Raw genomic sequence first — 23,348 nt, forward strand, 5'->3', positions numbered from 1 at the left:
CCTTGCCTGAATTAGGAACATAGAGAATGACTTACCTGCAGGTGTTATGGTTGAGGCACATAGCAGTGATTGCACTGAGGAGGTGATTACTCACACTATAATTGCAGTGAGTCTCAAGCCAGTAGTAGACAGAGAGGCTTTGCTGCTGAAACACATGCCTTTTGTTCTGTAGTTTCCTTGCGATGGAGTTTTTTTCTTCTTTTTTTTAAGTTAATCATCAATGAGCTTTAGAATTATATTTGGAAATTAAGTTGATGTGTTTGGCCCAGCACTGTAAATAAAAATAAATCACCTTTGGCATAACCATGCATCCTGACTGCCTTCCTACCACCTTCATAGACATTTTGGCTAAGCATTACCACATTATTATATAGTTGGAATCCATTTAACTTAATGGTTGAGACCTAAAAATTGTGGATTTCAAAATAAGAGCCTTTATATGATTAGTCTGCACTGGTTTTATTTTAAAGTCTACTTATAGTAAGTAAACAGATTGAATTAGAAGTACATGACACCAGACCTAGTAAACTGAAGCTATAAAGGGGAGATATGGCCCCCAAAAAAGCCTGAGGTGGTCTTCGACTGAAATAAATATAAAACAGGTCAGGTGGGTCGCCAATTTCAACCAATCAAGAGAGAGTACCTATTTATACATTTGTATAGTGTTCCAGTTCCAATTGGTCAGCTCACTTCGTTGTGTCATCGCTTCCAATTTAACTTGTTTATCCTGTATGAGTTCTCTCCATAGAGTTATAGGCTCTCTCCTCTCCCAAAGAGCAGGGAGAGGTCACACGGGAAGGAAACAGTGCCCTCTTGTGTTTGATATCGAGAGGCTCAGTCGTGCTTTAACAAAAAAGCTTGCTGCCTCAAATCTGCTCAAGAGAAAGTTAAAGGATTGTAAGTCGGCAAACTTATCACAATAATTAAATAAAAATGTAATTGTATTGTAATCATTATAATGTCTCCCCACTTCGCGTGTAACAAATTAATGATTGGTCTTTGAATTGCTAGGTAGTCGGTCTCGGTACCAGGCCAGCTGCTATGCTCGTTACAGGCAGCAGTATGCCAGAAAGTCAACGATAACGTCTCTAATAATGGTGTGCAGGTCCCATAGGCTGGATGGACGGCCGTGCTGTCATTGGGTAGTTCGTTGTCAAGCAACTGCTGAGGCAATGTTGTCAACATAGAGTTAAAAATAAGGTTGTCAAACGCATGATGCGATGAAGTGGTGGAAAAAGTACTACATTTCTGTACTTAAATTAAAGTATCAATACTGAAATGTAGAAATACACTGTTACAAGTAAAAGTCCGGAATTCAAAATGTACTTAAGTACAAAAGTATTGGCATCAACATACTTAAAGTACCAAAAGTAAAAGTACTCACTGTGCAGAATGTCCCATTTCACAAGTTAAAAATGTATTAAAACATCTTTTGAAAATATCAGATCTGCAAGCTCACATTGCGTAGATCTGCTATTTTCAAATGGCCAAAATATATGTAGGACTGAAGTGGTTAATATGTTTTGTAATAATAATCAAAATCTACAAGTAACTAGTTACTAAAGTTTTCAAATAATTGTAGTGGAGTAAAAGTACAATATTTGCCTCTGAGATGTAGTGGAGTAGAAGTAAAAAAATATTGAAAATTTGGAAATACTCCATAAAGTAAAACAAATCCTCAAAAGTGTACTTAAGAGTACTTGAGTAGATGTACATAGTTACTTTCCACCACTGGATGTAGGTCCTGGTGGTCCCACGAGTCAGAAACAGAATCCATGACGTTCACTCCATTAAATGTTTAGAACTTCGCACGACGCTCTTTGTTCACACCAGTAATGCAAATTGGTGGTTGCCTAACAACCAACTAGCCATTAGCCAATAGCGCGAGCGCCCCTACGAGCTATGGGGTGCTACCACCGAAAGTAAACAGTCCTGTTTTGATTGTGTCCAGCCTGCTGCAGCTACGCCTAAACCTGCAATGGGCGCGGTGGCATTTTAAATAACATTGAAAGCTTGGACATTTACATGTAATGTAAGACTTGACATTTTACTTTAGTACAATTTCTGTCTCATTCTAACAAGTTGTTTGGTTTTAATCCGTGCTCGCACCTAGCTTGCCAGCTAATGTTTACTTACCACTATTTGACGAGTTATAGCTAGTATCTCTATTCTCTCTATGTCCCAATGTTGGTCACAAGATAATAAACCATTGTTAACTTCAGGGACGTAATTCTGTACGTCAGAAACAGCTGCAGACAATGTGAAATATAGAACTTCCGGGAAAACAGGCACACACCATGTTTTTTTTAGACTTCCTTTTTTAGATAATTATGTTGTTTTTATGGAAATGTTTTATTCTGTACTGTAGCACTTTGAGATTTGTTTCGAATGTAAAGTGCAATATAGATAAAATGTATTATACTCAAGCTAATTGTTTGAAACATCATGACTCCAGTTTAATCTCTCCACTTTCTACTTGTGTCTTCTCCACTTCCTATATGTCTTTCTTTAGATACCAACAACGTTCATTCCTTTAAGTTAACTACTATGGTGAAGTTGTGCAAAGATGGCGTCGGTATAAGTAAAGTAAGGTAGGTACAATAAGTGATGTAGCCAAGCCACAAGAATCCTGCCATGGCTGAGGATGGTGAGCTGAGTCCAATAGGAGGACATGCTGATTCATCATCGGGCCACTGCGGCCGCCAAACCTACAGAAGTTCTGGCCACTCCCAGAGCTTACTGGGCGGCCTGCTTGCCCTGAGGGAAAACAGCATCCTTTTTGATGTGGTGCTGTTGGTGGAGGCTCGCCCCATCCAAGCCCACCGCATCCTTCTGGCAGCCTCCTGCGATTACTTTAGGTAATAGTTACAGTAGTCCTGCCATCTTCGCCTGACTACTCGTACTGTTAATCGTAAAGGAAACTCCAATGGAGTTATTTCTTAAAAGCCACCATTTACCAGCTCAATCAATGTGTCTTCATTAGGGGGATGTTTGCTGGAGGGCTCCGGGAGACACAGCTGACAGAGATCCCAGTACATGGTGTGACTTACGTGGCTATGACAAAACTTCTTGATTTCATCTACACGTCAGAGATTGACTTGGATATAGATAATGTACAGGAAGTCCTTGTCGCAGCCACTCTGGTACAGGTAGGCTTCTCTCTGCCCCTTTCTTACCTATTTAGTTAACTTGTCTTTGTCACACAACTAACCAAGCTCTGTTTGTTTTTGTAGATTGAAGATGTTATCGGCTTCTGCTGCGACTTCCTCTTCTCCTGGCTGGATGACGGCAATATATTAGAGGTTGATAGATTGGCTGACATGTACGGGCTGCAACAACTGCAGTCCAAGCTGCACACCTACATCCTCAAAAACATCCAGGCTTTTTCTCGAACCGAGGTTTACCGTCAGCTCCCCCCAGATAAAGTCTTCAGAGTGCTGTGCAGCGACGAACTTGATGTGGACTCTGAGAACGAGGTGTATGAGGCAGCGCTGCACTACCATTATAGTCCTGAGCAGGTGGAGACGGACCAGGTGTGCTTGCAGGTGGGTCATAAGTGTGTTCTTTACAGTGCAGGGGTTGAAACTCCCACTGAACATTACCCATAGATCAAATGATTTGCAATATAGATTAATTTAAAGTGATAACAAAAGCAGAAAATAGCTACATTCTATTGATGAATCAAAATATAATATATAGTATATAATATAATAATATATATATAATAATATAATATAAGTCAGTCAGTCAGTAGCCACTTACTTAAGCCAATGGTTCCCGAGCCATGTGGCCCATAGGTCAGGACTCAGGAGCCTATCTACATTTCTGTTGTGTGAGGCGGCTTGATGTATAAGTACGCTTGGACATGACGCGAGAATGTCACAGAGACTTACCCCCAATCCAACCCCTGGTGCTGAATGCCACATAGGGAGACATTGGTTCACCTTTTTATAGTCTTTGGTATGACCTGTTGGGGTATTGAACCCCGACCTCCAAAATCTCAGGGCGGATACTCTAACCACAGGGCCACTGAGCTGGGTCCAGCATACTCTGAAGTAGAGCATGAAATGCAGTTTGTGGTAGCCACCCACACATTTTGGCTTCTCAAGCTCTACATCAAATCAAAGTTTAGCCATTTGCACAATAACAGATGTCAGCTGTACAAAGAATTCAGTTTCAGTTTGTTTTTGGCTTTTGGACAAATATTCATAACAGTATATGTACATCAATGCAATTGACAAACAATGAACTCATGAATTGACATGGTGTTACGCACGAATACAAGAAGACTCACCTCAAGACAAACTCACCTCAACTGAAAAAGGAATACTCACCTCGGGGGTAGGAACAGTCACCCCGGGGGGTGGGTAAACTCACCTCAGGACCTGAGAAAACTCACCTCGGAACACTCACCCCGGGGGTAGGAACACTCACCCCGGGGGTAGGAAAACTCACCCAGAAAAACTCAATGGTGTAATGTACAGTGAGTTTTTGTTTTGTGGGTGGGTTTAACCTTTCCTTTAATGAGACACGTTTAATCCATACTGGATTAAATTCTGTCTTTGAAGGTATAGAATTACCAAATTATGTTGTTCAATGATATATTTGTGTTTAAAATACACACACACACACACACACACACACACACACACACACACACACACACACACACACACACACACACACACACACACACAAAGAGTAAGGCATCAAAATGTACCAAAAGTAATATTTCTAAAAACTAAAGTTCTCAAACAATGCATGTGTGCAATGCAATGTTCTATGCTGTTATCATTTATACCAGCAAAGTAGTAGGTAACTAAATATCCTAGGTAAAAATAGGGAAAAGTGTTTAATGCATGTTTTACAATAGTGAAATGCATATCTAATAGTAACTAAAGTTCAATAATGCTTACTATAGTGAAATGTATATCTAATAATAACTTAAGTTGAATAATGCTTACAATAGTGAAATGTATATCTAATAGTAACTAAAGTAACTAAAGTTCAATAATGCTTACCAAAAGCTTTTCTCACAAATGTGTTCACACAGAAAACAAAACATTATACCTGTGTTTTACCTTCACTGGAGTTTTTCTTCATTTTTCTTTGTTAAGTAAGTATTTGTTTGCATTATACACATTGGAATGTTCACTTTTCTGATGAAATCTACCTTGTATTTAAAGCACTTTAATTAGCTAAATGTAATTTAACAACATACATTGACATTGGAATGTTCATTTCTCTGGGTTCCTACCTTTGTTTGTTTGTTTGTTTGTTTGATGGGGGCACAGGAGTGAAGGGGAGGAGGGGGGTTGACCACTTAACACTAATATCCCATTCCACTTAATGATTCATTGTTTGATATCTAATAGGTGGATGGGGCAAGGTGTGGAGCTGGAGACACATAGCAAATGACCATGCTATTTGCTATTTGCATTCCTTGTTCACTTTTCTGATGAAATCTACCTTTCATTCATTCTGTGAAAATGGAAAGCTCACATTATGAAAGCATTCTGTGAAAATGGAAAGCTCACAAGCCGGTAGATCTACCTTTTTACCTTTTCTGATGAAATCTACCTTGTATTTAAAGCACTATTTAAAGCACTTTATTAATTCTATACCTTCAAAGAAAGAATTTAATCCAGATATGGATTAATCCAGATATGGATTAAACATCATTATGAAAGCATTCTGTGAAAATGGAAAGCTCACATTATGAAAGCATTCTGTGAAAATGGAAAGCTCACAAGCCGGTAGACCTACCTTTTTTTAAACATTGGGGTGAGTATTCCTACCTCTGAGGTGAGTCTTCCGAGGTGAGTTTTCTCAGGTCATGGGGTGAGTGTTCCTACCCCCCGAAAATCTTGGGGGTGAGTATTCCTACCTCTGAGGTGAGTCTTCCGGGGTGAGTATTCCTACCTCTGAGGTGAGTTGGTTTTGAGGTGAGTCTTCTTGATACCTTACGCACACATATGCACAACACAACACCCACACATGCGTCCCTCATTCTCTCTCACACACAAACTCACACAACACACAAACACACAAGCATGTGAGAGACTAGATGACAAGAGCTAGGCAGAGCACGAGCGTCATTGCGCAGATATAGCTAAATGTATGATGATAATAACAATAAGAACAACAACTATATAACTACAGACCGTGTAACGATGTAACTTTATCAGAGACTGCTTTATCCATGAGCATTTTACTCTGACCATATCCATATTCAATGTTATTTTCTGTCTCACAGGACAATCTGAAGATGCTTGAAGCTGTGCGTTTCTGCCTAATGGAGAAACAGGTGTTGCTAAGGCTGTACGGCCGGCTGAAGGAGTGCCCGCTGAGGGACTCGGTTGCAGCTGCGCTGCGCTACCATGAGCAGGAAATCAGGCAGCCTGTTCTGCAAGTTCCTCTCACCCAGCCCCGCTCCAGCCTTCGCTGCATTGTGGGTTTTGGTGGGATGTTCAACTCCAGATCCCTCTCGGACACAGAAGATTTGTTCCAGGTGTACCACCCAAGTTGGGAGAAGTGGCGCACGCTCACTGCAAATCAGGCTCCGCGCATGTCAAACCAGGGTATCGCCGTGCTAAACAACTTTGTCTACCTGATCGGAGGGGACAAGAACACAAGTGGATTTCGTGCTGAAACCCGCTGCTGGAGGTGGGAACAACCAATTAATGACACTCAGCTGAGTCAAAAGAACAGTTTGATTGTAATTGTTTTGTAGTCTGTATTCTGGAAAGATAACACTTTAAAATATTATTTTGAGATTGAGTAAACATGTCAGTTTTTATTTGACTAAAGATGAGTCAAAATATTCATTTGTTTTTGTTTCTCTTTCACTCCTTCTTGCACTTGATTCGATTTCGAACTCTAATTTGCACCCCCTAATCTGCTTATTGAATTACTGACTAACCTGGCTATGTAGTCATATTTCTACTTGATTGCTTTGAGATCCTTTCTCTATTCCCAGGTATGACCCTCGTCACAACACCTGGTGCATGATTAAGCCTCTGCAGCAGCAGCATGCCGACCACTGTGTTTGTGTGGTGGGCGAACATATCTATGCCATCGGCGGGCGGGACTACAGCAATGAACTGGATGCAGTGGAGTGCTATAATCCACAAACCAACACCTGGGAATATGTTGCTGCCCTCAAGAGAGAGGTATGAGAACAGAAATTGCAAAAAGAAAATACTCTTACAGTCCACCTGATGGTGCTAGAACTCTTAGTGTTGAACATACCCCCACAAAAAGAAATACATGCCTTAATAGGCATTGCTGTAGAGTTGACATTGAAAACTATTTATTTCTCGAGGAAAAAAAACATTGAGGGTTCACTTGCTTTCACAAAGCCGTCAAGATTACAAACAATTAAAACGCATACAATACATATCAGGAAATAAATAGGACAAAAACAGAAAAAGATACTAGATTAAAATCAGCCACATGCTGAGGTAGGTGAGATTTGTGATCAAGTTTTTAAATTGTTCATGGGATATTGGGGTATTAATTTTTAGCAAGTTGAAGTTCATTCCAGGAAGCTGGAGCATCAAAACAAAAAATAAGTTCAAGTTCAGACTGTACTTGTGGTGGGACCTTATCATTTGAGCGGGTCGGATAAGAACTGTAATTCCAATTTAGCATCATTATGGTGGTAATTTTCATTCTATGGCCTAGAAGATAAACTGATACCAATCTGTCTATGTCACCTCTGAGAGAGAAGATCAACCCACTTTATCATAAAGTGATGATCACCAATAATGAATCAAAGAGACAAATGGCACTGTCTAGGGGTAAACGGGTGGTAGGGGCAGATTTCTTTTTACAAATGATATCACTATAACCCAGAAATTGCTTCAATCATCCTCATTCTGCAAATAAATTTCTGTAAAATAACACATTTTCTATTGCAGTTTGCTAGCGAGATTGTTTTTTAAATGTGAACCTCCTTCAATAATAGTCCAGCCTTCCTTCTAGGTGTATGCCCATGCTGCAGCAGTGGTGAATGGCAAAATATATGTCACCTGTGGACGCAGAGGTGGGACATACCTGAAAGAGACATACTGTTTTGACCCAGCTGCCAATGAGTGGGGAGGATGTGCAGAGGGGCCCGTGGAGCGGGCATGGCATGGCATGGCTTCTGCTAATGGACGTGCCTATGTTATTGGCGGAAGCAATGATCAGCGTGGCTACCGCCGTGATGTCCTTAAGGTAGAGCATCTCCATTCCCTGGTGGTTGATTGTACGGCACTACAGATATAATGGAGAGTAATACGTTTTCCAACTTTTCAGGTGGCGTGCTTCAACCCAGCAGCTAACTCTTGGTCTCTGGTGAGCCCTCTCCCAGCTGGACATGGTGAACCAGGCATGGCTGTGTTGAACAATTTCATCTACATACTGGGAGGGCGCTCCCATGACAAAGGCAGAAGGATGAGGTATGTTCACATATACAACACTGAGACAGACGACTGGACGGATGGGATGCCATTTGAGGGCCGCATCTCTGGTTTGGCAGCCTGTGAGCTGCTCCTCCCCTCGGCTGTTATCACTCAGGCCAAAACCTGGGAGCAGCGCAACAAGGCCCCCTGGGAAGACGTGGAGATGGACAACACAGAGGACTCCAGTGATGACTGATTTGAGTCTTCTTGTAGGGTACTGATACTGGCCAGAAGCAGCAGTGTTGATGGGGGCTCAAGACTGTCTGTCAAGCACTTTGTTCCTCAGCTTTTTTTCCCCAGTGGTTATGGAGAGGTGTTGCGTCCCTGCATGTTGAACATTTTGATGAGTGCCTCTGAACCAAATTGTTAATCTGGGCCTTTTGACTTTTTTTGGTTGTTGTTATTGCTAAAGTATAATATATAAGATATTTAATCTGTCCACCAATCCTTGCCTAGCTCACATGAATAAATGTTCATAGGTAACCCCCCTCAATTTTGTCAACAAAAGCAGCAATATACAGTAGGCTATGCAATTAACAGGGTTTTCTTAAATACACTTAGCTCATCAATGCTACTTTCCTCTAGATTTAGATCTTAGTCTTTTTCTTTTTCCAGTTGAAAATACATAATCTTTGTCAAACATGTCACACAAAACATTTACGCCAAAGCATTAATCAGGCTTTATGGTGTGGTCACACCGAACTTGGATTCTGCCTATGCGGTGGATTCTGCCAATGCTTTTCAATGGGAACTGAGCGGTTTGTTGTTAATCCGCCAATGGCAACAAACCGCTCCATTCCCATTGAAAAGCATTGGCAGAGTCCGCCACATAGGCAGAATCAAAGTTCGGTGTGACCGCACCCTTAGACTATTTAATGGTAGCTGTGTCATTTTGTAATGTCCTTAACAAGCTAATTGAATTGTTCAATTTTGAGTTTGAAGGATAATCTGTTTTTACCAGTTTTTTTTTTATGTTTGTCTAGCCAAACTATGTGGGCAGTACAAAAATAACTCGCCTCAGAGTAATCATTAATGATAAATGTTTGTGCCTTGTTTTCTGAGTCACAATATACAATCTTACGTTGTGCATAATATTTTGTTTTGATGGTGATGGGCCTATAGGGTATTGTGCCTCGAATATGAATATTTATAGTCAAATAAAAATGTAAAAATATTATTTTAAGCAACTGTATAAGGAAGCATACACAGGTGCTACAAGTAGAACTTTGGGCTACCTGGCCCCTCCCAGTACTGGACTGAACATGTTTAGGTAGCTATAAAACCCAAGGTTCTACCAAAGTAAAAAAAAATGTTTTCACAAAATGTACTTAATATCAGCAGATGGCCTGAACAGTATGGTCAGTATCATCTATCTTTCACTGAACATTCACGTTGTTCAAATCCATAATCCAAAGAATACACAAATGGCATAGAAAATGTGTATGAGTTGAGAATGTTGCCTCATTCTATTGCTTACTACAAACCAATAATAATAATGAAGCTTATGACATCCATACCACTACTATGCATTCTTTATCTGTCACAGAAAGGACCGGGCAATAATGATTCAATGTAAAAATTTCATATAATAAAAAGGATACATTATAATGGAATTCAGTGCCACACTTGGGTCAAAATATGCAAGTAATGAAATTGATTCATGGGTAGAGCTCGGAAATTAATAAAATTAATACACTGCAGTTTGCACATGTGATGTTTTTTTTTAATTGACTTTCATTCAGAGTATAGGCTTTGGACTTTTTTTTTAATTGAATTTCAGAGTATAGGCTTTGGAGGTTTCCCCCCTCCTGGTCTATACCTGTCTCCCTTAGGTTTATGCAGTTCATTTTCAGAAGTGTACACAGTAAAATGCTCATTGTTAATTTAACTCTGAGCATTTTACAGTGTAGTTGAAAGAGAATATTCCCATTGATCTTTGTTTATCTCAATTGAACTGAAATGAAAGCCACTAAGCGGGAGTGAGCAGGCGGTGATGGTTGTTGTGTTTTGCCCTTTATCCCGCCCAGTCTCTACCAGTTCCTCTCCATTTGGCCCTATAGTCCATTGACTTTATGAAGCTTGACTGCTGCTTTCCTCTCTGAGGCTGTTTCATCTACATCTGTTACCCCCCACCAGCCCTAAGTCAGTGCACCCCCTCTCTATTTCACACTGCTGTGCCAGCCCCCATCATGATGTCTGGCTGCAGTCTGCTCACACTTCCACTGGACATCAACCTGTAACAATCTTTATGTTTATGTGTTTGTTAATAGCAGTCTATTCATCCTAAAACTATCACCAACTGGGGGATAATTAAGACATATGCCATGCACTTAGCCTTGCCAGAGGCCTTTACCGTCATCTCAGTGCAGGTCGATCTGTTGCTCTTTGCTTGTCCATTATCAGAGCAATTAAAACCCTTAAATTGCCCATTGGTGTAGTGCTGAGCAGTTTAAACTCAGTGGGAGTGGGGGTTTACATTGCTAAGTGCTGCGCCCTATTCTTGCTGTTTCTCCTGCTGTGAAGGGTGACATAACATTGAGCATAAACGAGGTTGTCCCTACAAACGTCATTAGAATGGTGGAGAATGAGAAATGTATGAACTTGACATTAACTGTAGTCTAAAAGTTTGTGAGGGATCATCAGAATTATGTGGCTCTGTTAGTTTGAGATGGAGAGCTGTTCTTCCAAGTGTATCTTCCAGTGTATCCCCCATCCCACGGTGGGAGTAACTATCATAACCCTTTCTCCAATTACCCTATCCTAAGATTGTTTGCTTTCACATCCATTCTCCTAGATACCATAATAATCACATTCCATTATCGTTTCTACTACTATACCACAAAAATAAGTCCGGTAGTGGTGTTTCAGTACAGCTTTGGTCCATGTTCAGTTCAGTCATGGACAAAGATTGCGCAACAACCCGTTAAGCCTGGTTATTTCATCATATGCCAAAAATAGAATACCTTTTTTCTAAGAAAAAAGGTAGTTTGGAAGAACTTTATTTCCTCTGTTAACTGATACCATGTTTATTTGTTTACCACAAGGACACTTGTTTCCATGTCTTTCAAAAGCTAAGCAAGACATACTGTAGCTGTGTCCTGATGATGTCACTGCAAGGGGTCTATAAATCACCATTTGTTTGTTTTTACATTTAGAATATGTGACCATGTCCCCCACACATGGTCGTAATGTACCTTTAATTTGAATCTGGATGTTGCTCTAACACTATAGTAAATTGAAAAATATTTGACAAACATTGCTCTGATAGCTGGAACCCAAAATAGGTTTTGTTGTGTGAGATAATTCACTGAAAACCAGGGGGACAAAAAGTATCTTCCTTAACCCAAAACAATAGAAGATAGAGATAACGTCTGCATAGAGACGGTAACATGTCTGCATAGTAACTCGATTATTAGTTTAAAGGTTTCCAATCTACCATTTCACTTCAAAGTGCTCTTATCTCAAATTGATCTCTGAGATCTTAGCAATAATAATTGCTAAGAAAACTCTTAATTTCCACTTGATTATGTTGACCATCCCTCCTTTAAGGCTTTAACGTGACTGTTCCACGTTGCACAGGCAGGATTACTGTTCTGTGTAGGATCAATACAGGTGCCGCTCTACTCTCCATTACCTTTCCTCATCAAAATGTGTAAATAAAATTGTGTGCATCATGCTTCAGCTGGGGAAAAAGGAGAAAGGGACCAGACATCCGGCCCCACTAATGGCTCAAGAGGCCTACTAACTAATGAATTGAGCTGAGTAAAAGCCCACATCACCACAGAATTGTTCCTGGGGGATGACATCCCCTCCTCCTCCTCCCATCCTAGCCTTTACAACGGTCATTAGCGGTTCATATCCACCCAGCACAGCCCTGTTTTTCAACTGTGAAAGGAAGCCGACAGCCCCCCATTTTCAGGCTGTTTAACGCTCATTGAGGACAATGATAGTCGTACCATGTTTTATGATGCCAGTGGGTAAACCTCAGCAGGTGAAGCTCCCCCACCCACACCCTGTTCAGAGTCACAGCCCTTTGGCTCTTTTAATGCATGTTGGGTTGGGACATCAACTACTGTCATCTTTATTACATCAGCTAATGGAAAGTAAAAAGAAACACTAAGCCTACTTACTTCAGGAAGTACTGTTTTTCAAAACTTGTGTATTATCGTCACCTGCAACCTTAGTTAGATCCTAGATGCCCCCCCCCCCCCTCCTGGTACTTTTCCCTCCGGTTAAAATGATTAATATTATTTATTATTACACTTAAACCAGCAAGAACAGTCTCCGGGCCTTCGACTGTCCGGCCTGGTTGAGACAAAAATACACATTGATGCAAACTAAATACAAATGTGTTACGTGAACATACTGCAATGTAACAGCATCAAATACTGTATGTGTCCACTGTAGGCTATTAGACTGCCCATCCGATAGCCACTCTCAATTATTTTGCAGGGTTTAAATTGGTAAATGCATTGGTTTTATTTACTTGTGTTGTTACTACTGTTACTTTTTGATTTGATTCGTTTTCTTAGAACATGGAGTGGAAATGTTTGGGTTGTGTATAAAATTGTGATAATTATGAGATGTATTAATTGAGTTTGCATTGGTGAGGGGGGGTAAGGAGTTTGCAAGTTTACGCTTCATCCTACTCCTTTTCGAACATGGTTGTGTTCTTTTGCTAGTTTTGTATTTTATTTGTTTTAATTTATGTTCGAAATAACCAAATTCATTCATTCTTCATTCATTTTTCATACATTTTTATTGCACAAGGCCCTATTGTCTTGACTTATGAACATGCATGAAAACAAATGTCATTGGCACTCAGATTTAGTGGAGGAAGGAGCCCCTGAGAGGATGTGTTCTTTGTACCTATAAATTATGTATATTTGGTCACCTGTTCATCACTTTAGTGAGATTGTCAAAAGAGTCTTGTTAAGACCTGTTGCTCTTCCTTATGATCTTTGGCATCGCCACATGTTTGAATGCTGCTCAATGTACATGTATACCATAGATAGGTATTAAACAAAAAAACTTGCTTAGTTGCAAGAAAGTGATTCTGTCAAAATCAAAGGGGGTGCATGACCAACTTACCCAGTCAGTCTCATTTTATCCACGGAGGTATAGCTAGCATACCTCCCTTCCGTGTCATTTCCACATTCAATGTGGGACTCGGGACTCAATCCCAGGCCTCAGCAATGGGCAAAGTGTCCCTGAACAAGACACTTAAAAGAACAGTTCACCCAAAAATGACTTATTTTCTATTACACACTCCATGAAGCCTTGAATTCATGGAGATTTTTTTTGTTTTTGACACATTCCTGAGCAGAGACTCAGACATATTGGTTGGATCGGCGGTGCCACGTAGGTGTGAGGGTAGCGTAGCGGCCAGAACCTGAGTCTATTAGAACATAATCACGATTCAAAGAACCACTTTGAGCACTATTTAGCACCATTTTGGTTTAGTGTGACATATGATCTACAGCCTGTATCATGTGTTTACCTGTAGACTACAGGTAAACACATTTGAACATGAAGTTGATGATGAAAGTGACAGCTTCTGTAACCTATGGGTCACGGTCGGACCCCCTGTTGAATACACATGATGTAGGCTATAGCCTACTTTGCGTTATGCCTACTTCAGATCATCTCCCAATTTTTTTTTTATATTTTCTAAAAAATTGCCAATTTAACATTGAGGTGCCCACTCTTCCTGTTACTGTTGCTGTAGCTATGTTGGGGCTACAATGGGTTCATTTATATTGGTTGGCTATTGTTTGTAAACATTTAGCCTAATTAAGAGATAATGCACAGATAAATAGCAAGTTGCTAGCCAATAATGGCCGCCTCACTGTGCATTATCATGACCGATCATGACCAACACATCACTACTAGTACTAGCAACAAATGTTTCCCTAGTTTTTGTTTTTTACATTAGCTGACCCCCCATCACCAGACCCGTGTTCAGTTAGCTGCCTGGAGGCACATGGATGTGGTTGGAATATATGCCAGAGCTCTCTGTGAAGTGCATGTTGCACATTTTGAATTGGAATTGGATTTTGAAAGCAGCTTCTCAGATTGGATTAATGACTATGAATTTACTACATTGCAGTCTTTGATAACAAAGTCCCATATGAGCCAATTCACAGAAAATGTGCAATTCTTATTTAGGTAATTAACTCTAGAGCCTACTACAGGTCTACTGTAGGCCTACACACAGGCCTACATCTTCTCCACACCTTTAATAAAAAAAAGTCTGCAAAAGTCAATTTGCTAAAATATAAAGAAAAAAATCTGTTAACTAGAATTCCACTTCAAAAGATTTGTTCAAACATGTTGCTATATGATTAATATTTTTTAAATCGACACAAAGGATTGCTTAAAATAACTTCAAGGTTTTTATTTTCATACAGATCACATCACAGTTTTAACATATCAAATAACTGCACACCTTTTTTCAGTCTTTCACGCTTATTTACAAAAATAATACAGGAGGAACTTAAATTCAAATACAAAATAAATAGACAATTCATAGCAACAACTAATCAGCACTTCGGTTGCAGTCTGTGCTTGAGACTGGACTCTGCTGTGATATTGAACCGTGCAACCAGTGTGTTGACACGGCGGTAATAGGTCGCCCCTCACTCAATTTCACCTTTCAGTTTTTCCACTGGTGCTCTGACACAAGTCTCTGGCTACCGGCCATGTCTGGGCATGCATTCTCATAGCTGTGAGCACCCGGATCAACACCCCCAGAAAGATGTGTGCAACAGCCTCTACAGCGTCACCCTCAGTCAGTATAACTCTCCACTTTGCGGGATACATTCACCAACAACCATAGGAGAAGAGTGGGTACTGGCTCCATTCAGCTACGTTGCTATGGTGATACCCATGGTGCACCGCTTGCGTGGCGTAATCAGTGGGCAAATGGTGAGGAGGAGGCGGGTATTGGGTGGGTCCAGGACCACCCCACTGGCCCAGGGCCTGCTCAGCACCATAAGGGCTGTAAATGTGGTGGCTAAGCACTCCCTGCTTACTGGCCTGAGACATGGTCATGTTGAGTACCCCAGTGTAGTCCTGGTGGTGGGCCGGGAGGGGCTGTTGCTGTGGCCCACAAGACGATGGTCCGATGTCATGAGTACGGGACTTAGAAGAGTCGGGGTGATCCGGCACAGTTGCAACATCAGGGACTCTAGACTCAAAGCTTGTATGTCCTGAACCTCCATTACTGCTGCCCACGCTGGAGGAAGGAGAGGGGTGTTTTGCATACTCATGGCTCCTAAAAATTCAAAAGAGAAGGTTCAGAATCATATTACAAACCAAGAAAAGGAATTTCATGACCCATTGATGGGGCTTATTGCTCAAACCACAATACAGATGCAAGCCAGGGGTCAAGAACGGTTAGCTCTGAGATTGAAACATGAATATCATATTTTTGCCAATTTATGGGCTTTAAACCCGTGGGAAAGGGGGATTAAGGTTTTCAGCATGAAAAAAATGTGCTTCTGTTTCCCAACATTGGTCAGGGTGGTGGTGGTGCGGGGTGTAAGTAATTACCTGTAAGGTTGATAAGATGCTGGTGCTGGTACAAGCTGTTCTGCATTGTACATATCTCTAGGGTCAGTGCCTGCGGGCGATTCTGTGCGTACACTCTGTTCCCTCTCAGGGGCCCATGGGGAGTAGCGTTCCTCCTTGACCTCTTCTTTGCTTTTTGGGACATCTCGTTCCTCTCCCTCATAACCCTCATATGATGACTGGCAAAAATCTGTAATCAAATAAAAAATGTAAAATAAAAACCAAAACATAGTAATCATCATCATCACAACCAGAAACAAACACCAACGGAGTGAACATTTTAAAACCAGCAGTGTACCTGTAGGACTGTCCTCATCAGACTCCCTTTTCATGATGCCATTCTTCTTGGCTCTCTTCTCTGGGCAGACTGTGGTTTTGGCTGCACGTCTGCAAAGAAACAATACGTTTGATAAATAAATACTAAAATGTATTGCTTAATGAGTGCGTACAATATGTCAGCAAACATAAATTAACCTGTTTTCAGACAAAAGTAATGCACCATTTACCTTTTGCCATTAGTGCCTTCCTCTTCATCACGGAAACGTTTTGCAAACGGGTTGTTATCAACCTTCAATTTCGTTATCTATGGGAAGATAAAAAGTGGGTTAAAATCCACAGTTATCAAAGACTTCTTGTTCTCACTTAAATGTAATGTTTATGAGTGACAAGAGTCACAGTGGCACACAGTGAAAAAATAAGCACGCACCTTGGTGTTCTGGTAAGCAGTGACCGCTGTGAACGAGGTCTCAGGGAAGGTGAAGGTCTGGAACATGCTGTACATGACGCTGTACAGGTCTTCTGCTTGAACAATGTGGAAGCGCGGATGGTAACGATGCATGGAGTGCAAAATGATCTGGTGAGAGAAAGAACTGACTCGTAAGTGGAAGCACAACTAAAATGTACAGTGAAAATAAGTCAGTATATAATAGAAATAGGGCATGCACACTTCACACAAAGATAAGCAATAATGTATTCCGCTTTATTGTTATTCTTTTTTCTCAATATTTTGTAAAGGTTAGCTCTTTAAACGCTACCATAAATTGCTCTACTATCAACCATTCTATGATGATTTTTCCAATTCTGATTTATCATTTTTGAGTGGCACTGCAGACTTAGTTCTATAACATAAAATACATTCATTGGGGTTCTCAGTTCAACTTACATGGCCATGTTGGTCCAACGTATTGTTGGTGAGCTTCAGCTTGAGGAAGGAGACAGACTGCTTCATCCAGTGGCACCCTGGGGCAGGAGAGTCTGGGTGGACGTAGGTCCTGCAGGGAGGCTGGGGCTCCGCTTTTCCTGCCACCTCCCATTTCTCTTTATTCCACTATAAGGAGACCAAGATAAGTGTCATTATTATCTGTCATACGAAAGGTGATATTATGGTAGAGCACCGTCTTCCCTTCCCACAGTGTTAGGGGCAGGCTAGATAGAGCACAGAGTGATGGCTGGCTGGTTACCACCCACAGAGAAAAAGGGATAGTACAGTGGGGTCCCAGCAGGGGATAGAAAAACAGGAAGAGATAACATCCTTTGATGTACAATGTCAGGAGAGGGGGTGATAAACAGGGGGATGGAGTTGTAGTAACCATTCTAGGGAACTCTATTTCCAATGTCATGGGTGTGGGGGTGAATTAAATATTTCTCCTTGGTTCCATTTACAATTAAAACAAAACTAAAAGTGTATTAGTATTAATATTTTAGATAAGGGTTGAAATTAGATTACTTTCTGACTAAATGTAACAAATAAAATACTGCTCTTACTCTTACCTTATATCTGAAGCTATCCTCTGGTACCATGTCTACCAACAAGATGTACTTGACACATGGAATCAGGCCACTGAGGTTGATTTTACAGTGGGGAAACATCCTCCTGAAAAACAATAAATGCACAGATGCATAAATACAAGAGAGCAGTCAAAACAAACATACTACTTTCTTAACCACTTAAACCCTATATACTTCATTGGCCGGGGTCCTCCAAAAGGCTATACTTGACCCCCTCCTTTTTTCCCTCAACACCAAATCTCTGCTGTGCATTGTGAGCTTGTAGATCGGCTATTTTCAGCAAATGTTCGGCTATTATGACATGCCCAGAATAGGGACACCAGCCAGGGTTAATGTAATAAAAAAAACTCACAATAACTACAACTTTTTTAGATTGCTTTCATACATTATGGTCTACAGTTATATCATAGTATCACACTGTGACAGCTATAATATTCAATGTCATGTTAATAATCATCGTTAGAGGTTTTTGCTTGGCAGTGCATGTGTTTTCTTTATCTTACCTGCCCGACTTAGTAATGATCATCTCTGTTCCTATTTCATGAAAGTCCTTCCAAAGGTCACTGTCCTCTAGAGTGAGCTTGATGCTGCTCTGGTGGTAAGCATCAGGTCCAGGGGCCACAGAGGATGGAGGTGGGATACTGAAGTTGGGCTTCAGGTCTAGCAAAGGGGGAGATGGATCATAGTCACGCATTAGAAACTGTATATTCTGGATGATCAAGATATTTCGTGATCAAATGAAAATTAGACATAAGTGCAATAGATTCTAAAAGAAGTCCTGATTAGACAAAGCTTAGCAATAGGCTAAACAATTAAATCTCCATGGTCAGATAGTAACGCTCACCTCTAATGGATTGCATCCTTCCGATTCAATGGCGGCAAGAGAGAAATGAAGAAAAATAATGCAGATAGGGCCAATCTGTAGCCCTGGTTATCCTGAAATATCCAAAGTGAGTGTTGGTTTTGGTCCGCAGTCCCTCCTATGTCTTGTATGTTGCGTAAAATCCAGTGGCTTAAGAAATAGGTTAGGCAGCAAGTCAATGTTGAGTCATCAGTTGTTTTAGAGATCTGCAGGAGGACATATCTGTGGTATGGGGTGTCCCTGTCTTTTAAGGGGAGCCCTGCAGTGGGCGGGGTCAAGACAGCCATTCTGTGTCTTTGAAGTGGCACAATGATGGGTCAATGTTCCACTCTGATTGGAGGGTGCTGGAAATCAAAGAGACTTAACAGAGCCTTGATACCGTCCCCACAGGAAGAGGGACGGAGGAAATGCATCTTTATTAACTGCTAAGAGACTTTTAAACAAATATGGACAGGCTTCCCCAATGAGGAGTGCATCTTGCCCCGGCACAAAATCTGTGAAAATACAATTCAGACATAAGTGTACAATTCAGACATAGCCTAAGTACAATTCAGACATAAGTGTACAATTCAGACATAGCCTAAGTACAATTCAGACATAAGAGTACAATTCAGGCATAGCCTAAGTACAATTCAGACATAAGTGTACACAAAGTAGCTATTTAGTGTCTCTATGCAATGTGGTAAAATATCCCATATGATTCCATTGACAGAACTCATAGAATGAACAAGATTTAAAGTGATGTAAAAGAACCCAAATGCTTTTTAACATTTTATTTCCATTAAATAATGGCCTTGTGATCGACAAAACTAAACAAAAGTTTTGATGCCTATGAGTCTCCTAAATACGCTTTACACCTTTGATTGAACAGATTTAGCCGACTGGTGTGGATTCGCATTAAAAATGACAACAATATTTGGCCACACTTTCACACTTTTCTAAATCTGCTTAGGGCCACTCTTCATAATAGAAACTGAAAAGTGGGAGGGAACCTCTGTGTAAACCCATAATAGGGTGATGATACCGCAGTAATTCTCCAGGTGAGTTTTACCTGAGGGCATCTGCTGATGGCTTCAGAGCGGCCAGTAGTGTTGTGTATTGGATGTCTAGACTGGGCCATGCATTGATAGATAATCTCATTAGGCTAGTTTCCCTTGAAGACCTGGTTTCTGCATGTGGAGAAAGACATTGTAGGGGCAAGCAATTAGCAGCCAGTTAGCACCACAAGCCCAAGTCAGCAATGAATGGGGCATGAGAGACAGAGAATAAAGACCTTCCCCAATAGCTGAACCATCCCACCATTCACATCCAGAGCAAATGTACGAGCGTTATTCATAGTCCACATCTTGCATTGTGTCCTGTTACCATAGCAATGCAAATGCTAAACACAAGCATTGTTTGAATGGAGAACCTGAATTCACATCTGAGGCCAGTTCCAAATGTCCTGTCTCCACTGGCTGGGGTTGACATCAAAAACAGAAATATCCAATCTCATGCAAGCTTCCCCCGACACGTCCAATTGCACCTACCCAATCTCACATTGTATTCTGACATTTACATATTGCATACAATATCATCTGTAGTCTAGTAGTTCTCTTGCAGCCATACACAATGGCAATGTTTTCTACCTGTGCCTCAGCAATTGTATGAAAAACAGCTCTATTGCAAAAAAACTAAACAAAAACAAATGCAAGTGAAACTAACACCAATTATTAGAACCGAATACAGACAACAGGCACTTTGCAAATGAGCAGAGCATGACCACCTGAGGGACAAGCAGTTAACCCATTAAGACCTGGAACGCATCTGTGTGTCATTTTTAGATTTATTTGGCTATTCAAAAATAGCAGATATATGTAGATCTGCTATTTATTATTTGTAAATCGTGAAAATGTGTGCAAATCTTTGAATATATATACATTTTTAACTAAAATCTTTGCTTCTGGGGGTCCCTGGAACAACATATTTTGAGATGGGGGTCCGTGGCCAAATACATATAATTTTGGGGGTCCTTGACATGAACACGTTTGAGAACCACTGATATAGACACATACATTTTTAAATAAAAACTGTTAGGATTTAGAAGACATTTTGTAGAATCCCCAGAAGCAATCGCTTTAAAAAGATTTGCACAAACTTTCACAATAAAAAAAAAAAAATAGCAGATCTACAAGCTCGTAGCGTCGGTGCCGCGCTATGAGCTTGTAGATCTGCTATTTTTTTAAAAGCCAAAGAAATCTTAAAATGACACAGATGCGTTCCCGGTCTAAATGCATTAAGCTCATCTAAAGACGTTTACAACCAAATGTTTACAACTACAGCGACGTGCCTGTGAAATTATTGATTTGCTTGTCTAAGGGCCATATGATGAGTCAATTTAGAATACGAACATAGAATAATGGTGTCATCAACGAGATGCACTTAAAAGATGCAAAGCTCTGCATAACATTTGTAGGACAAATGCTACAATAGCTTATACAAGATTTTATTTGTTACATCTCATTTACAAGTAGGCTACACACAAGTCAAATTCTTTGCTTCGGCTCGACATTGTAGCTGTGGATTGTTCAAGTTCAACCCAGGTTGGTGCATGTCATCCCCTCTTTCTCTCCTGTCTCACTCTCACGGTATCCGTCCTAAATAAACCATAAAATGCCAAAACAAAACAAAACAAGATAACAGCCAGAGGACCATCTCAACAATCCCCCAGTTTGGAGAGTCACCTTGGTGGGAGAACTTGAGGAAGTGTGATGTGTGGCATTATACTCCTTACGTGAACCCAATTGTTGTGAAGGAGTTATTAATCACAGGTTCAGTGTTGCTCTCCTCACTTTGCACTTCTGAGGGCAAACGCTAAATTCCCAGCCAGGGACTACTGGGTAATCTTCCTCTCCCAGTTGAGGATTACCAGGTATCAAGCATGGGACCCTTTAAGTTTAACTGTTTCTCAAGGAGATAAATCACACAGCTCTTTATATTTAAATCAGTGGTTCCCAATCTTTTTTCTTGGAGACCCCCCTTCTTACATCTGACAAAAGCTGAGCCCCCCTCCTCTCTCACACACACGCACGCACACTTATGTTTTTCAGACATGTTACCCACTTAAGACCCAATATACTTCTTGTATGCCGAATAGTGAAAATAGCCAATCTACAGCTATATACAAATATTGACTATTTTTTAACAATATGACATGCCCCAAAATAGGGGTGCCAGGTTGAAAGGGGTTACATTTTAACCATGTTATTACAATAAGGTTACGTGGCAGAGTTAGCTTTAAAAAGTTACAGGATAATATAGATTCTGTATGACAAGTTGGACTATTATCACGTTGAGAACATACAGGCAGACAGTGGATGAAAGCAAGTTATGATTTTGTGCAACATGTTTTGGAAATTTTGGACTACCTCCAGACACACAAGGCCTCAGGCCCCCCATCCGGACCCCAGGTTGGGAAACACTGATTTAACCCATTAAGACCCGAGACCGATTCTTCAAAATCAGTAATTCTCACAAGATTTTAATTTATTTTTCAATTATAGCAGATGTACAAGCTTGCGGCGCGAAGTGACGCGCTGTGAGCTTGTATATCTGCTATTTTTGAATAGCCAACACAAAAATGTAAAATGATGCTGATGCTTTCCCAGTTTTAATTGTTTTTTAAATGAACAGAGAACCTAAAAATCTTGAGACATTGTGAGGATAAGTCCTGTTATTCATCAGGCTCATGCCGGCCCAAAGTGAGTGTCACTGTTGAGAGCTAAGGTGTACATTTCAACAGTGCCAGTGTCATTCCCATTACACACACTGGGTCTGGAGGTGGCAGGTTGTGACTGGGAGGCTTCTGTTTCCGTACGTGGCTGTGCTGGCAACAGAAGCCAGAGCCACATGAGAGGGGTCACCGCTAGCCTCAGGGGGATTTGGATAGCACATCAGTGAGTGAGAACATTGATAATGACTGCCAGTTACAAAAACAACAACAAACTTACTAGAGATATTTATCCCGTCCAAGACCCTCACTAATTTCCTCCTGTTTATGAACAGACAAAAATGCAGCATCTTCAATTAGTTGAATTGTTGAATATTTATTACACCGCTCATCATATTTGTCAGTAAAAAGTGAATGATGGGAGCCAATGGAAGCATTTTACCGCACACAAAAAAGCAGTGTGTGTGTTTTTTTTACAATGTATGAGTTGTTCTCTGTGCTCAAAGTTACTGATTCATCCAGGTCCAGATCTCTACGACTGATGTTTTCACTGGCCTGTTTTTGTTTACCAGTCCATTGCGGTCTAACTAGGTGAACCCATGTTTCTGCTAACTGCCCACCTTCGGTACCGGTGCTCTACCTCCCCCAGGTGTTTGGCCATTTGCTTTAAGTGCAAAGATCCCCTTGTGCTCCATGCTTAACAGCTGCCAATACACAGGGTTCAGACGGCTCTCTAGCAGCCCAATAAAGAGCCCCTGGAGTGGTCTGACGAGAAATCTCACACCTTTCGCTCACATTAGCCATGCAGCATGCCCTTTTGATGCCTTAATTGGCCACTTTGGAGAGGTTAGCACCTATCGGCTGGAAAACAACCCGATGTCACAGAAGACCTAGAATCCCCCTGAGATGGTGTCCTCACAGATCAGACAGAAGTGATTGCTGTGTATTGACAACACATCCATCACAACAT

General features: G+C 40.8%; 2 protein-coding genes across 3 annotated transcripts; one reads left to right on the forward strand and one right to left on the reverse strand.

Moving 5' to 3' along the window:
* Nucleotides 1-1,916: 1,916 nt before the first annotated feature.
* On the forward strand, nucleotides 1,917-10,147 carry klhl22 (kelch-like family member 22). Its single transcript, XM_084054595.1, has 8 exons — nucleotides 1,917-2,032; nucleotides 2,513-2,858; nucleotides 2,984-3,149; nucleotides 3,234-3,545; nucleotides 6,257-6,666; nucleotides 6,980-7,172; nucleotides 7,987-8,220; nucleotides 8,302-10,147. The coding sequence occupies exons 2-8, from the start codon at nucleotides 2,635-2,637 to the stop codon at nucleotides 8,641-8,643; spliced, it is 1,881 nt and encodes a 626-aa protein (XP_083910721.1). The 5' UTR covers nucleotides 1,917-2,032; nucleotides 2,513-2,634; the 3' UTR covers nucleotides 8,644-10,147.
* Nucleotides 10,148-14,948: 4,801 nt separating this feature from the next.
* Nucleotides 14,949-18,768, reverse strand: tbx16 (T-box transcription factor 16). 2 transcript variants are annotated; one of them, XM_084054324.1, is made up of 9 exons: nucleotides 18,652-18,768; nucleotides 18,311-18,467; nucleotides 17,790-17,892; nucleotides 17,182-17,346; nucleotides 16,726-16,872; nucleotides 16,526-16,602; nucleotides 16,318-16,406; nucleotides 16,002-16,209; nucleotides 14,949-15,723 (listed from the first exon to the last, which is right to left on the reverse strand). In XM_084054324.1, exons 1-9 carry the CDS (start codon nucleotides 18,665-18,667, stop codon nucleotides 15,270-15,272), a joined length of 1,416 nt encoding a protein of 471 aa, XP_083910450.1. In that variant the 5' UTR covers nucleotides 18,668-18,768; the 3' UTR covers nucleotides 14,949-15,269. The 2 variants fall into 2 exon arrangements, with proteins under 2 accessions (XP_083910450.1, XP_083910449.1); XM_084054323.1 differs by having other exon boundaries at nucleotides 16,002-16,406.
* Nucleotides 18,769-23,348: the final 4,580 nt, after the last annotated feature.

This window comes from Gymnoscopelus microlampas (assembly GCF_963454915.1).
Source record: "Gymnoscopelus microlampas genome assembly, chromosome: 4".
NCBI lineage: Eukaryota > Metazoa > Chordata > Actinopteri > Myctophiformes > Myctophidae > Gymnoscopelus > Gymnoscopelus microlampas.

Bases quoted from the DNA above. Each gene is read 5' to 3' on its own strand.
- klhl22 (XM_084054595.1), top strand. From the start codon at position 2,635: ATGGCTGAGGATGGTGAGCTGAGTCCAATAGGAGGACATGCTGATTCA. The intron at 6,667-6,979 runs GTGGGAACAACC...CTCTATTCCCAG, and splicing joins GCTGAAACCCGCTGCTGGAG to GTATGACCCTCGTCACAACA. The intron at 8,221-8,301 runs GTAGAGCATCTC...CCAACTTTTCAG, and splicing joins ACCGCCGTGATGTCCTTAAG to GTGGCGTGCTTCAACCCAGC.
- tbx16 (XM_084054323.1), bottom strand. The intron at 16,873-17,181 runs GTAAGTTGAACT...TTCTCTCACCAG, and splicing joins CGTTGGACCAACATGGCCAT to ATCATTTTGCACTCCATGCA. The intron at 15,724-16,001 runs GTAATTACTTAC...TTGAATTTTTAG, and splicing joins GCATCTTATCAACCTTACAG to GAGCCATGAGTATGCAAAAC.